Here is a 13,979-nt window from a genome sequence, read left to right on the forward strand (position 1 = left end):
CGAAAGAAGCTTATAGTATACTTTTAAGGTAGGAAAGTGTTACTTTTGGGAGATCGGTTTTATGACCAAGTGTCAACGTTAACAATGTGGAGCAATGGCAACTCCGATAATAATATTTATTAGTAAAATGTATTAAAAAAATGAGGTGACCTCTACCTATTGATGTGAACTTTTTTCTAAAGATAAATATCCATGTCTTTAACCTCAACAGAACAATCTTCCAAATAGTGGACTGGCAACTTGTGCATCGAGTGGTATATATTGCAGGTGTGCCTAAAATTCTTGCCTATTTAAATTGTTTTCATATGTAGCTGCTGAGATCCATGTGGGTTTATACCTTTGCTTTTATTTTCACCTGAAAATTTAAAATAGTATTATTTCTAGAATGACTGTAAACATCCTGTTTCATATTTTCTAAATATATTCCATACTAACATGTAAACATACCAAACAACTTTTTAAAACCTATCAGTTTACATCTGACTTAATATTTTCCTTTTATATATAAAAAATTACCTTGAGGTGTTGTACTTAAGTGAGTTTTCCAGAGGACTAACAAGCTTACATCTGAATGCTAACGTTTTTAACATTTTTCATGGAAATCCTTCTGCCTTATTAAACACTATAAGTAGTAATCTGATTTTAACTCCTAATGACAAGGGCCATTGCAGTGATATCTTTAGAATCCTTAGGAGCACAGAGCTTTGTTTACTTTTGTTGTCTCACTCTAGTCAGCTGCACATTCCTGTCTAGTTAGTCTCCTTAATTTCTCTCCATTTATACCTGTCAGTGTTCTGGCAGCTATCCTTTCTCCCATCAAGCTTTTTATCTGAAGTTTGCCAAGACCGTGGGGCCCCTGATTTTTTAATCAGCATTGGTCTTTATACTTCCCAAGGCTCTATGAAGCTTTCGACTGAAAGACTACATACAAGGTCTGTGATGGCTAGGCTTCCTCTTCCCCCAATTTTGGTTTGTGTAAAAGGCAAACCATCCGATAGGAAACACACACTCTTCATCCCCTTACTACCCTATACCACAGGGCAGTGGTTCTCAAATTTGACATATATCAGAATCACCTGAAGTACTTAACAGATTGCTGGGCCTCACCTTCAGAGTTTCTGATTCTGGATGGGGCCCAAGAATTTGCGTTTTGAATAAGTTCCCAGATGATGCTGATGCCGCTACACTTTGAGAACAACAGCCTTAGGGAACTTTACTGTCATTAATAATTTCCACCTTCCATTTCTGTATTTTGGAAATGTATTATCCAACAGTACTTCATAATGTTATAACATTCTCGTATATGTTCTTTTTTTTAAATAGATCTTTATTGGAGTATAATTACTTCACAATACTGTGTTAGTTTCTGTGGCACAACAAAGCGAATCAGCCATATGCATACACATGTCCCCATAAAACTCATCATGAAGGCCTCACCCTTATGACCTCATCTAAACCTAATTATCTCCCAACGGCCCCATCTCCAAATGTAATAACAGCGGGGGTTAGGGCTTCAACATACGAATTTGGGGGTGACACAGTTCAGTCTGTAGCAGCATCTTATAATAACATCTTATGTATTTTGTCACAGACCAAAAAAGAATCAAAAACGAATACTGTTTTACCTGTGCCAGGGCTTTGTCTCGTATCTGTCTCTCTTAGGTCTTCTGACATATTACTGACCGAGTCATCTTCAGCTGCATCTCCAGTAATGACTGTATGAACATAGTGGGATATATGGTGGTTTGTTTTTTATTCACTTTCAGATTTGTGTTTTAAGTTCTGATATATTATTTTCCCTTTTAGAGTGAACCTGATACTAAAAACTGTGGTTGTTCACTTTTCTGTAGCTTAGATTCCCCATCCTTAAACATATTTTTTAGTCTTAGGTCACTATAAATATCTGGTGTTACTAGGTCTTCTGACATAAAACTGACAGTCATCTTCAGCTGCACCTCCAGCAATTACTGTAGGAACATAATCAGGCCACTGCTGTTGGGCTACTTGATCACCAGTTATTTTACATTTTAATTTTAATGGGGGAGATGTATAGTTCTCCAGCAGACCAGTTTCTTTTCTTGTCCACCAGTGAAACATTTTAGGACTTCTCACCACCATTTCCCAATCCTAACTCTCTATCATTTCCCTCTCTTTCCCCTAGACACACACTCATACTCTTAAGAATTAGAACTGCATCATTTAATGATGTTAAGATCTAGAAACATTATGTTTGGTAGAGGTCTTTAAGAATGTCTTGTCCAGTCTGACCTTTTACATAGTCAGGTCTAGAGGAGAGACTTGTGAGTTCAAAGTTCCACAGAGACTGAGTTAGAACTTGGATTTCCTGACTCCTGGCCTAGAACTCATACCGTTTATTTCATGCTGTCTGTCATGTCTTTGTGTATATTGCATCTCAATCCTCTGGGTTAAACTCGTTTTGAAGAACTTTATGATGTGTCCCAGGACAACTCACACGTACATTCTCACAGGTTTTGTATTTTTCTAAGTTTTTCAATGCCCCTTTTCTGTTTACTCATGATTTTACCACAACTGGTATGAAAATTTGCTTTAACTTCTGCCATCTGGAATTGCATTTTTGCTTTATTAAAATTGGTCTTTTTAAACTTCTAGAAATTCAAATTTCTTTCCTCCTTCTGTGTAACTCTGTACTATTTTCTGTGTTCTGATCAAATATATGTGAAATCTGTTTCATGATAAATTGAGCAATTAGCTTATTGAATAGCATTTAATGAAACCTATTTAACTTAAACTGTATTCATGTATTGACATTTTTTTATATGGTAGCATGATGTTAAGATTACTTTTCTTTGCCTTCCTACCTGTCTGATCGTCTTCCATTTTTACATTGGCACATCCTGTGGCTTCCTTTCCATCGTGGGATTCCTGTTCTTGTGAGTTTTCTGTTTTACTGTGTCCCAGAATAGCATCCAACTCAGTAAAAAATTTCATACTCTTAGTCATGCCTAGGTCTTGAGCCATTCTTACAATCTTGTATTCATGTTTTAAGTTTTTGTACTTTGTTCTGCACTGCTTCCAGTCTCTCTCTATTCCGAGTTTCTGAAGCTCGGCAGCAATTTGTTCAAATATCCTCTTATTTCTCACTGTTCCCTCTAGTTGTTGTTGTATGCCTTTATCAGACCAGATGCCTATCAGAGCCCTGACTTCTGGCACAGTCCAGTGTTTTCCTCCTTCATTTGCTACAGCTGGAATGAAAGTTGGATTATTAGGGGGTTCCATTATTGGTGGAGAGTTACCTGTACCGGGTGGGGAGGGAAACAGATATATGGGTTACACACGTCAGCTAAGATAAATAATCGGATGCAACATTAGTAAAGGAAGTAATTTTCTCTGTAGGAGATGAAATGTAAATCGTAGCTTAGCTTTTCTCTTAAACTAGTTGGGAAATGGAAGCACAGAACCTGAATCTGTTCCTTACCGTGACAGTGACTGGCTTTAATAAAGCTGTGTTTTTAATTAGTTACATTTCGATCAACTTTCTTCTCTGTCGTTTCTTTCTCTTCCATTCCACTCCTTTAGTATGTGGGATGTATGTTAGTATATAGTGAAAGTCGAATATATAATTTTGTAATATTTATTTGTCAAAAGCAATAAATATAATTACATAAGAAAACAGCTTGTTGAAGACAACTTTTTCATGATAGGTGTGAGCAATTTATCTCCTTCCCATGCTTTTTCTTTATCTAATGGTTTCCATTTGCCGCATATCAGAATCTCCTAGGGAGCTTTTATAAACCACTGCCCTCACCCCTCATCCCTGGATTGTGATTCTAGTGTGCAGTTCAGGGTTGAGAACCAAGACTATTCATGAATGAAGGGCTTGGAAGAGGCACATTAATAACTGGTGCTTCCTACTCTTTGTGAAAATAAAAGATGTCCCATTGGTTAAAGACCAAATGCCAGTGAAATATTATATTCTTTTAATACAAGGAAATGTGCCAGAAATTTCATAATGCATTAGGCAGAATGTCTCCACTTAGTTATAAATATTTTAATAACTTTGTATTACATCTCTGGTACAGTTTTGCAACTCGGTTTATGGTAATGGCATTACTTGACATTATATTGGTTATTTAACAACCCATTATCTTGTTTTTCTCAGACTTCATGTTTAATAAAAAGGTAGTTTGGACCTCAGCATCCATAACATTACTCATTAAAAAACACTATAGTATTTACTTGAGGTAGGGAGTTGTTTTTATTTTGTGGTGTATTTAATTTCTTTTCTTTAAGATGCTTTTCAGTATTTTTCCATACTTGGATTAACTTTCAGTAAGAATTTAGAAGCAAGAAAGAGATTTATGTTGACTTTTTGGGTGAATAAAATCATCCTTGACTTCATTATGGATTTGATATTATTTACTTTCAAATATAAAATTCTGTTCTTCTTAGACCCCAGAAATGCTGAAGTCATATGCTCATTAATATTAAGCACTTACTATGTGTAATTTTGGCCATCAGATGCCTTACTATATTTAAATAATAAAGATTGGAGGTTTGAAGGCTAATATTTCCAGGCAATTTACATTTTGTTAAGGAAATCATTTGTTTTAGAAATGATTTTTTTTTAATAGGTTGGTAAAAAAGAGGGAAACATAAATTAATCTTAAGTGTTTCTACCAGGAAAACTCATCCATTTTCTCAGATTTGAAACCAATCTTACTTTCCAATTTGAAATTGGATCAGTTTCACTATATATTTGGCCCACCATACCATACCTACCTAGTTCCATTGGTCTGACATGAGAAACCAAAAGTAAAGGATTTCCTGGGTTGTCTTCCTTGTCTACTGATGTAACTGACATTTTGCCTGGAAAGAGAGAATTCCTTTTAGAAATAAGTACGAAGGAAAATTAAAATTGGATTATAACTGATAATGCTAATAGTTTGAGTTGAATTTGTTCATATTCATGAAGGATTATAGATTTAGGTTAGATGCTTTTTGTAATAGTGGTATAATATGGTTTAAATATTTATGTCCATAAAGAGAAATTTAATTTCTTCCATCACATTGACATTTTGAACTTCCACTAGAATTGTTTGCTTCTTTTATAAGTTTCTAGAGATGGTTGCAGTTAGTTTTCAAATTAAATTACGTCTTTAAAATGAGGTATTTTCTTTTTTTTTGTATTTTAGGTGCTTTAACATAGTCGGCCCTTTAAGTGATACTGGTAATGTGAAAGAGAAATCCTGCAATGAGATAATCAGAAAATCTTGTTTTATTGGCATATGGTCAAATAGCTGAGTTGGTATGTATCGTATGTAACTAGTTGATTGATACATACTAAACTTTCCAGAAATTAATCTAAGTTTTGCTTAAATGGACCAAGGAATGTACCATTTAAAAGAACCATGCCAGCCTTGAAAAATGAAGACATCCCTCCTTGATCTCCTTATTATCATTTCCACATGTTTTTCTAATTTTGTTTTACTGAGTAACAGAAATAGCATTTTACATTAGGAGATCAATGTTATGATTTGATTTTGATGGTATGATGGTATGAATGGTATGATTTTGATGGTGTAAACGTTCATTTTAAAATTACTATTCACCATTATAATTTCAAGGCATTCCATTAAAGAATAAGAAAATGAATGCTGTTTATCATCTTAAACATTATACTGGGGATTCTTATATTAAAAACAAACAAGTGAAAAATAAGGGAAGTATCAGTGTTTTCAAATGGCATAATTATATAAATTTAAAACTCAATATAAAAATTGTCAGTTTTTAAATCAAGTTTCATAATTATTTGAGGCTAAATTGCAGTTAGGGGATGTTTTGGATTTAGTTGGGAATATGGGAAATAAAAATCTGAAGTTACATAAAAATTCTCTTTAGAGAGAAGAACAAAAGATGTTAATATCCCCAGGTAATTTAACAGCCGAGCTTGATGAGAACAGCAAGGAAAGGTAGGGTTTGCTATTCTGTTTTCTGCTTTAGGGCCTACTTTTGTTTACTGAAAAGGTCCTGGAGCTGAACATACAGGTGGGGGGAAGAAAAGAAAAGCTCTCTCCCCAACTTCTTCAGGGGATTTCTCTTTTTTTTCCCTTAGGTTGGTCATTCCTAGCATGAATCCCAAAATTGTATGTAGGGGCCCCATGCCATGGAGATTTTAAACTGAAACTCTTAAGTCATTATTCCTAATGCATTTGTATGTAGGAAGAGGAGGGAAAGAGAGCGGAAACTTTCTTTCAGCGAAGGAATATGATTTGGCCGCAGTCGGCCAAAGGTATTCTGAGGTTGAGGATAATTATAACTTCCGGAACACGAAGCGTCTTAGAATTTGTATTTGGGTCTTTTGCAAAGGCTCAGTCAGACTACCTGCTGCCTAACAGAAGGGACCAGATCCTCTGTCCTTACCCCTTGCATGAATGAGGTTGATCCCAACAGTAGAAAAGGCACATTCATTTCCTTCCCTTCCTCTTTTTACCCTACACCAATAAAAATTCTGCTGCTTCCACCAAAAACACCAGAAGACATTATAAATGAATTAGACCTGGAGAAAGGAGAGCTTTCTAAGCCTTAGAAAAGAAACCATGTGACTATATTAAAACTTTCAACTTTTGTGGGTCGCATAAAAATCAGCCAAACTTGTGAGGCCAAAGAGGTCATGCAGATTTTTCGAAGACCTCAATTGACATGAACAGTCAATTTGTAAAACTGAATAAATATGTAGGAAAATGTTCCACAGCACTAGTAATTAAACAAATGCAAAGTAAAAGTTATTTATTGCATACACTGTTGTACTCGGTTCTTTATTAAATTAGCATACTCCATTATTTATTAAATTAGCAAAGTCTCTCCCCCTTTCAACCTCACTCCATAATCTTACTTGACAGGGTTCTATAAAAGGGACAGTCTCATTGTTAAATTACAATTCTTTTGGAAAGCAGTTATTTTAGCAATATGTTTCAAAGTAATTATACCCCCCGCCGAACCAGAAATTGAATTCTGATAGTCTATCCTAAAGTAATAATTTTAAAAATGGACAAAAGATAATTGATTGTAGGGAATTCCCTGGTGGTCCTGTGTTTAGGACGTGGCGCTCTCACTGCTGGGGCCCAGGTTCAATCCCTGGTCAGGGAACTAAGATCCCGGAAGTCGTGCAGTGTGGCCAAAAAAAAGAGAAAGGTAATCGATTGCAGCATCCGTTATATAAGGGGGTAAAGACCCATATACTCTGGTATATGCACTCAGTTAAACATTATGGAAACATTAAGTAACATTTAACCCTAAATTATGGTCAATTCTGGGTATAATTTAAAGATTATTTTAAATGTAAACAAAATGCTAATTGTTTGTAATTTTATAATTTAAAAAATTGTATAAAAACAATCAGTGGCATTGTGGAAGATAATGTGAGAAGGGGCTGAAAACTGGGGAGGCCAGTTAAGAGGTTATCCTAATATTCCATGCGATGATGAAGTTCTGGATGGTGGTAATGAAAATGGAGCAGAGAGATAAATTTATGAAACATGTCAGTAGATTTTTTTTAAGGACTTAGTGACTGACAAAAAATCAAGGTTGTCTCAAACATTTCTATTTAAGTGACCAGAAATACAGTGATAGTAAGGTGGAAGCAATTTGTAGGAGGATCAGTTTTGATGGGGTAAGAGAGTTGGTTTTAGAACTGGGTGTTTGACATACCCTAAACATACATGGTTAAGGTGTATTGTGGGCCCTCTGCTTATGAGTGAAATGGGGAGTTTGGAGCCATGCAAGTAGCTGAAAGGGCTAGAAGATCCCATTAAGAAGTGGAGATATTACCATCACATCTTCATTACACCAACCTGTGGTTAAATCAAGGCCTTTCAGAAGCTCAGTGAGTGATTTACTTATTGTTAATCAATACTTAAAGCATTTAGATGATGATGAGTGCAGAGTGATAAACTGAATAAAATAATATAATTACTGTTTTAACTTGGTAATGACTGCAAAGCTTTCTCAGAATTTGGTTTGGTATTAGAAGTGTAAAGGCAGTAAGTTGGGTGGATTTTTTACCAAAGGATTTTATTATTGAGCTTTAAACACGAAGTTCAGATAACCCAAGTTAACTCAACTGTAATCTCTCATCTTTAACCCCCCTTCTTATTTGGTACCTTTATTATACCACTTACCACTTTCTTTTGGGTTACATTTATTCACAGTTCCCTCCTTTCTGTGGTTACATCCATGAATGTATGTAACTCACTGCTTTGCACACGGTGTACACAGACAGTATGTATTAAACAGATTTTGAATTGAATTGAACAACTCTGTTCTTAAAAATAGCTACGCTAAGATTTTGGCCATGGGAGAAATCTCATTACTGCCATTGATTTTTCCCAATTTGCCTAGTGATACGTTCGGCTTCCACAGCGAGCAAATTCTATGTAAATAGTGTTGGGTTTAACAACACAGCAGCTCAAGAACCTTGTTTTAATAAGGCATATATTACTTTTCAGATATTGTATTTTTTGCAGATTAAAGGTTTGTGGCAACCCTGTGTCAAGCAAGCCTGTTAGTGCCATTTTTCCAACAGCATGCTCGTTTCTGGTCTCTGTGTCACATTTTGGTAACTCTCAAGATGTTTCAAACTATTTAATTGTATTATGGTGATCTGTGATCAGTGATCTTTGATGTTACTGCTACAACTCACTGAAAGCTAAAATGATGGTTAGCATTTTTTTAGCAATGAAGTATTTTTTAATTAAGGTATATACATTGGTTTTTTTTTTTAGACCTAATGCTGTTACACGTTTAATAGACTATAGTATAGTGTAAACATACTGTATATGCACTGTGAAACCAAAAAGTTTGTGTGACTCGCTTTGTTGAGATATTTGCTTTATTGCAGAGGTCTAGAGCTGAACCCACAATATCCCTGAGATATGCCAGTATTTAAATCATTTAATCATAAATCATTTAATCTATCAAATCTATTTGTTTTACTTACTGTTAAAATGGAGATGTTCTTCCAAACAAGTAAGGAAGTTCTTTATCAGTTATTAGTATTTTAGTGCTTTTATTTATAAATTTAGGAAAATGGGAACATAATATAGAGCAGAAAGTTCTATCTTATTTGGAGCTGTGGGAAAACAACAGTTGAGCAATATTTTTTTTTTCACGACTCTTATAAAATTAAGACTTAAAATATTTTCAGAACACAATCCATTTTCCAAAAACTGCATCAACATGGGTAAGGAGCAGTTGGCACTAGCAGTTGGTGTCATTTTAACGTGTTTTTTCTGTATTTTACAGGTTTTTAAAATGGTTGGCATTAAACTCTTTTGAGATTAATTTTTACCTTGTGCAAAATAGCATATACATAACAGGTCAGTTATTTTTCTCAACCTTGATATTTCAGGCTATATTTATCATATGGACTCAAGTCTGGTTCTTTTACAGTTTGCTGGGTAAAAACAAAAGAATGGTACTTTTTCTTTTTACCTTCAGTGATCTCTGGGGCTGTACTTTGGCTCAGCGTTGCCAGGCACCTGTCATTTGCATCTTCCTCTGTTAATTGTGTGGCAGGTTCATACTGCAGGATCGCATCCAAATCATGGAAGAACTTCATAGTTTTAGAGCTGTCTCCAGAATTGTGGGCATATTTAACCGTTCTGTATTCATATTTGAGATTTTTGTACTTTGCCCGGCACTGTTTCCAATCTCTGTATACTCCTAGTGCTTGCAGCCTTTTAGCAATGTAGATAAATATTCCTTTATTTCTCAGTGTTCCATAGAGTTGTTTTCGTATATTTTTTTCTGCCCAGATACTTAGCAAAGCTTTAACCTCTTCCTCAGTCCAGTGCTTTCCTGCTCCACTCTCCATGTTGAAAGTGACCTGGAAATGATTCACTATTTCTAGCCAAGGTTTTGTTTCCTAGGAAACCAGACGGCTGGTTGTCAATAAGCTCTGAAGAGCTGAAAGGATCTAGTTTAACTGGTTCAAGCTGCCTGAGGGGAGTAACTTGAGAAACTGCCAAATAAGCAGGCTTTGTGATTAAAGAAGCCTGGACCTAAATGATTCCTAATGTTATTCATTTCAGCTTTAAAGGAAAAATTACCCTTGAGACAAAAGGGAAAGAAAACTTTTTTTGTGTTTATTTCTAGTTTACTATATGATTGTTGATTTTTTGTTTGTTTGTTTTGAAAATGGTTGGCAGAGGTTCTTTCTGCCCTAAGGTTTATGGCTAACATTTTTATTTCTCCTCTGATATGAATCACTTAGTCTTTGAACATTGGTTAACTACAAACTGCATCATTTCACTAAATAAATAAATCCTAAGTCACAAATTATTCATTTATATAGGATGTATAGTATTACGCATGTCTGTTTTCAGCATAATAGTTCATAGTATGTAAAGCATTGGTAATTTAGTAAAATCACTTCAATTTTAACTTTTTAGATTTTTACTTTGCAAGTACATTTAATATTGTAATTTTTCTTGTCATTAAAATGTCTAAACAATTACAATTTTGGAAAAGATCCTTTTTACCAAATAAATCATGTATTAGTTGTTAATGTATACATACATATTATGGTAGAGATTTACTTTTTATTTCTACCCTGATATATATTCTTTGGAACAAAAATTTGTTAATAAACATCTAGTATTTATAGCACTTGTTCAGAACTATTAAAAATTGTTGAGCACTTTGAACGTTTATTGTATCTTTTGAGTTTGTACTCCACTGTGGTGCAGATCCTCTGAGTCTTATGAGTGTGTTACCCTACCTAGCTAGGAAGCCTAGCTTCTGGCTTTCTTTGTATCATCACCTAAAAATACTAATGCAGGAAATGAGATACAGAGTGTCTCATCAGCTTGGGCTTTTTTGAAGTAGCATTTATTTTCTGAAGACAAAAGTGATAGATATTTGACAGAAAAAATTTGATGAGTGCAAAAAGCAAAACAAAACAAAAAAATTAATTTTGTTCATAATTCCAGTACCCACAAGCATTTTACCTGCTACTTTATTTGGAGCTTTTTATTTATATCTACATACTCAACCTTATTTAGAGGTCACATAATACAGAGGTTAGAAGTCAGAAGTTTTGAAGTCAGATTGTCTGTGTTCTAATCCTGACTGTGCCACCATTCTCTGTGTGACATTAGACAAGTTACTTCTGTTTCTTTAGTGTTGTCCTTTTCTGTAAAATGTGAATGGTAATCATAGTACCTACTTCAGAGGATTGTTTTCAAAGCCTAATAAATTAGATCATTCATGTAAATGCTTAGGACAGTGCCTGGCGTATTAGTTAGAACTCAGACAGTCTCATCTGCAGCTATTGCTAATCGTTGTCATTGTCATCATCATGAGTGGAAGTGACACCAGTGCTAGTAGCATTTAATGTGGTGTAAGACTGAGTTCATGGATGTTACTGAGAAAAGTGTGTTTCATAAAAGTCATTACGAAGCTTATCAATGGGGTAAATTTAACAGCTGATACCTTTTTATATTCACAGGGGTCAGGAGAGTGCTGGTATTGTGACCAGTGATGGGAATTCGATACCAACATTCAAAACACACAAGGTATATTTAAGCATTAAAAAATGTTGAGTATAAAGGTAACAATAGCCCGAAGATAATTAGTATATAGTGGTGAGGGGAGGAACTTTGAATAAAAATAATTTGTAATTAGAAGTATAGTTGACCCTTGAACAATGCAGGTTATGGACGCTGACATTTGTTCAGTCCAGTATCTGCATATATCTTTTGACTTCCCCAAAACTTAACCACTAATAGCCTACTGTTGATGGGAAACCTTAACTGATAACATAAACAGTTGATTAACACATATTTTTTATGTCATATGTATTATATACCGTTCTTACAATAAAGTAAGCTAGAGAAAAAATATTATTAAAATCATAAAGGAGAGAAAATACATTTACAGTATAGTACTGCCTTTATCGATACAATAAGCTTATGTTGTCTTTTTGCAAGATAAATTCTGTTGGTACCTATGTTAATGTAGTCTTAATACAGAACACTGTAGATGTTATATGTATTACTAACACTAGACCTCAAAAATGAAAAGATAATGTGAAAAAATTCATATTTATAGGTATAACAATTCATGCATTGGTAACAAAGAAGAAGCAATATGATTGCTTTATGGTTGCCTAGCCTATACACTAATAAATGAATCGTTATAAAATATCACTCACTTTATGCCTATGTAAAGATGGGCTGTCCACTTTAATACCGGTCTTCCACATGATGTTGTACACAATGACTACTTAGGCAATGGTGATGGTGGTGACACCAAAATGTCTCATATGGTTTCTGCTGTACAGTTACTAGATTTTCACAAGAAGACTCTCACACATCCACAACAGGTAAGTTTATTAACTGTACAGTATGTTGATGATTCACTCTTCATTAAGTGGAAGTGAATCATCATAAAGGACTTCAACCTAGTAGTCTTCATTCCTAATGAGTAGGAGGAAGAGGAGGGGTTGGTCTTGCTGTCTCAGCTGTGGAAGAGGTGGGAAGGGGAGGCAGGAGAGGCAGGTACGCTGTATGTAACTTGATGGAAATATGTCGTAATTTCTGTCTGACTTTTTGCTTTTTTTATTTCTCCCAGAATGTTTCTATGTGGTACCAATTGTTCCACGGTTTGCTTTAGTTTCAGTGCCTGTATCATAGAAGGGTCCATGTTGTAAAAGAAGTCCAAAAAGAGTCTTGAATAATCGGAACCCTACTGCCAGAGTGTCAGTTTGTTTCTGGCACTGCTTCTTCTGTGTCTTATTCCTCATCATCTGGCACTGGTTCGAAAGCACTCATCTCCACCAAGTCATCTTCTGTTAATTCCTCTGGTATGGTGACTGTTAGCTCTTGAATTTCTCCAAGATCCATATCTTCACTTCATCCCCCACCATTTTTATTTATTTATATTTTTTTTTACCATATCCACAATCTCTTTCATGATTTCTTTGACTGGTTCTGTTGTAAATCCTATGAAGTCATGCACAACATCTGGACACAGTTTTCTCCAGCAGGAATTTATTGTTTCAGGTCTGACGGCTTTTCCAGCTTTTCCTATAACAACTGCGGCATCTTCAGTGGTGTAATCCTTCCAGGCTTTCATGATGTTCTTTCTGTTGGGTTTGTCTTCCATGGCGTAGACAGTGCTCTCCATAGAGTACCTTGTGTAATGAGCCTTGAAGGTCCTTATGATCCCCTGATAGGGAGGCTGAATTAGAGGTATGTTTGGGGGCAAGCACACCACTTTGACCACTTGGGTCTGACCGTGTTGAACTCATGGGGTTCTGGATGGGAGGGGCGTTGTCCAATATCAAAAGAACTTTAAAAGGCAATCCCTTACTAGCAAGGTACTTCCTGACTTCAGGGATAAAGCATTGATGGAACCAGTCCAGAAAGAGTGTTCTTGTTGTTCAGGCTTTCTTGTTGTACAACCATGTGTTAAAAGACTAGCAGCCAGACTTCCCTGGTGGTGCAGTGGTTAAGAATACGCCTGTCAGTGCAGGGGACATGGGTTCAAGCCCTGGTCCAGGAAGATCCCATATGCCACGGAGCAACTAAGCCCATGCACCACAACTACTGAGCCTGCACTCTAGAGCCTGTGAGCCACAACTACTGAGCCGGCATGCCACAACTACTGAAGCCCGCATGCTTAGAGCCCGTGCACCGCAATGAGAAGCCTGCGCAATGCAAGGAAGAGTAACCCCAGCTCGCCACAACTAGAGAAAGCCCGTGCGCAGCAACAAAGACCCAATGCAGCCAAAAATAAAATAAATAAATAAATAAATTTATTTAAAAAAAAAAGAAAAAAGACTAGCAGCTGCTGTTTATCTTTTCCCCTTAAGGCTTGGGGTGGGGGGGGGTGTTAGCAGCTTTATAGATAAGGGCAGCCCTGATCCTAAACCTGACTGCATTTGCACAAAACAGGAGAGTTAGCTTATCCCTTACTGCTTAAATCCTGGTGTTTGC

General features: G+C 35.7%; 2 protein-coding genes across 5 annotated transcripts in view; one reads left to right on the forward strand and one right to left on the reverse strand.

Annotated features, from left to right (window-relative positions):
• PAICS (phosphoribosylaminoimidazole carboxylase and phosphoribosylaminoimidazolesuccinocarboxamide synthase) overlaps window positions 1-9,853 on the reverse strand; it is a 50,429-nt gene extending 40,576 nt beyond the window's left edge. The window contains exons 1-2 of one of the 2 annotated variants that reach the window (XM_060148132.1): window positions 9,472-9,853; window positions 2,841-3,275 (exon numbers count right to left, since the gene is read on the reverse strand). In XM_060148132.1, the coding sequence (XP_060004115.1) occupies window positions 2,841-3,275; window positions 9,472-9,853 (817 nt within the window). The remainder of the gene's footprint in view (window positions 1-2,840; window positions 3,276-9,471) is intronic. The other variant, XM_060148133.1, reaches the window with a different exon arrangement.
• PPAT (phosphoribosyl pyrophosphate amidotransferase) overlaps window positions 1-13,979 on the forward strand; it is a 36,814-nt gene that overhangs the window by 10,472 nt on the left and 12,363 nt on the right. For all 3 annotated transcript variants that reach the window (XM_060148136.1, XM_060148138.1, XM_060148139.1), the window contains exon 2: window positions 11,489-11,555. In XM_060148136.1, coding sequence (XP_060004119.1) covers window positions 11,489-11,555 — 67 coding nt within the window. The remainder of the gene's footprint in view (window positions 1-11,488; window positions 11,556-13,979) is intronic.

The sequence above is a fragment of the Lagenorhynchus albirostris genome, chromosome 4 (genome assembly GCF_949774975.1).
Source record: "Lagenorhynchus albirostris chromosome 4, mLagAlb1.1, whole genome shotgun sequence".
NCBI classification, from domain to species: Eukaryota; Metazoa; Chordata; class Mammalia; order Artiodactyla; family Delphinidae; genus Lagenorhynchus; species Lagenorhynchus albirostris.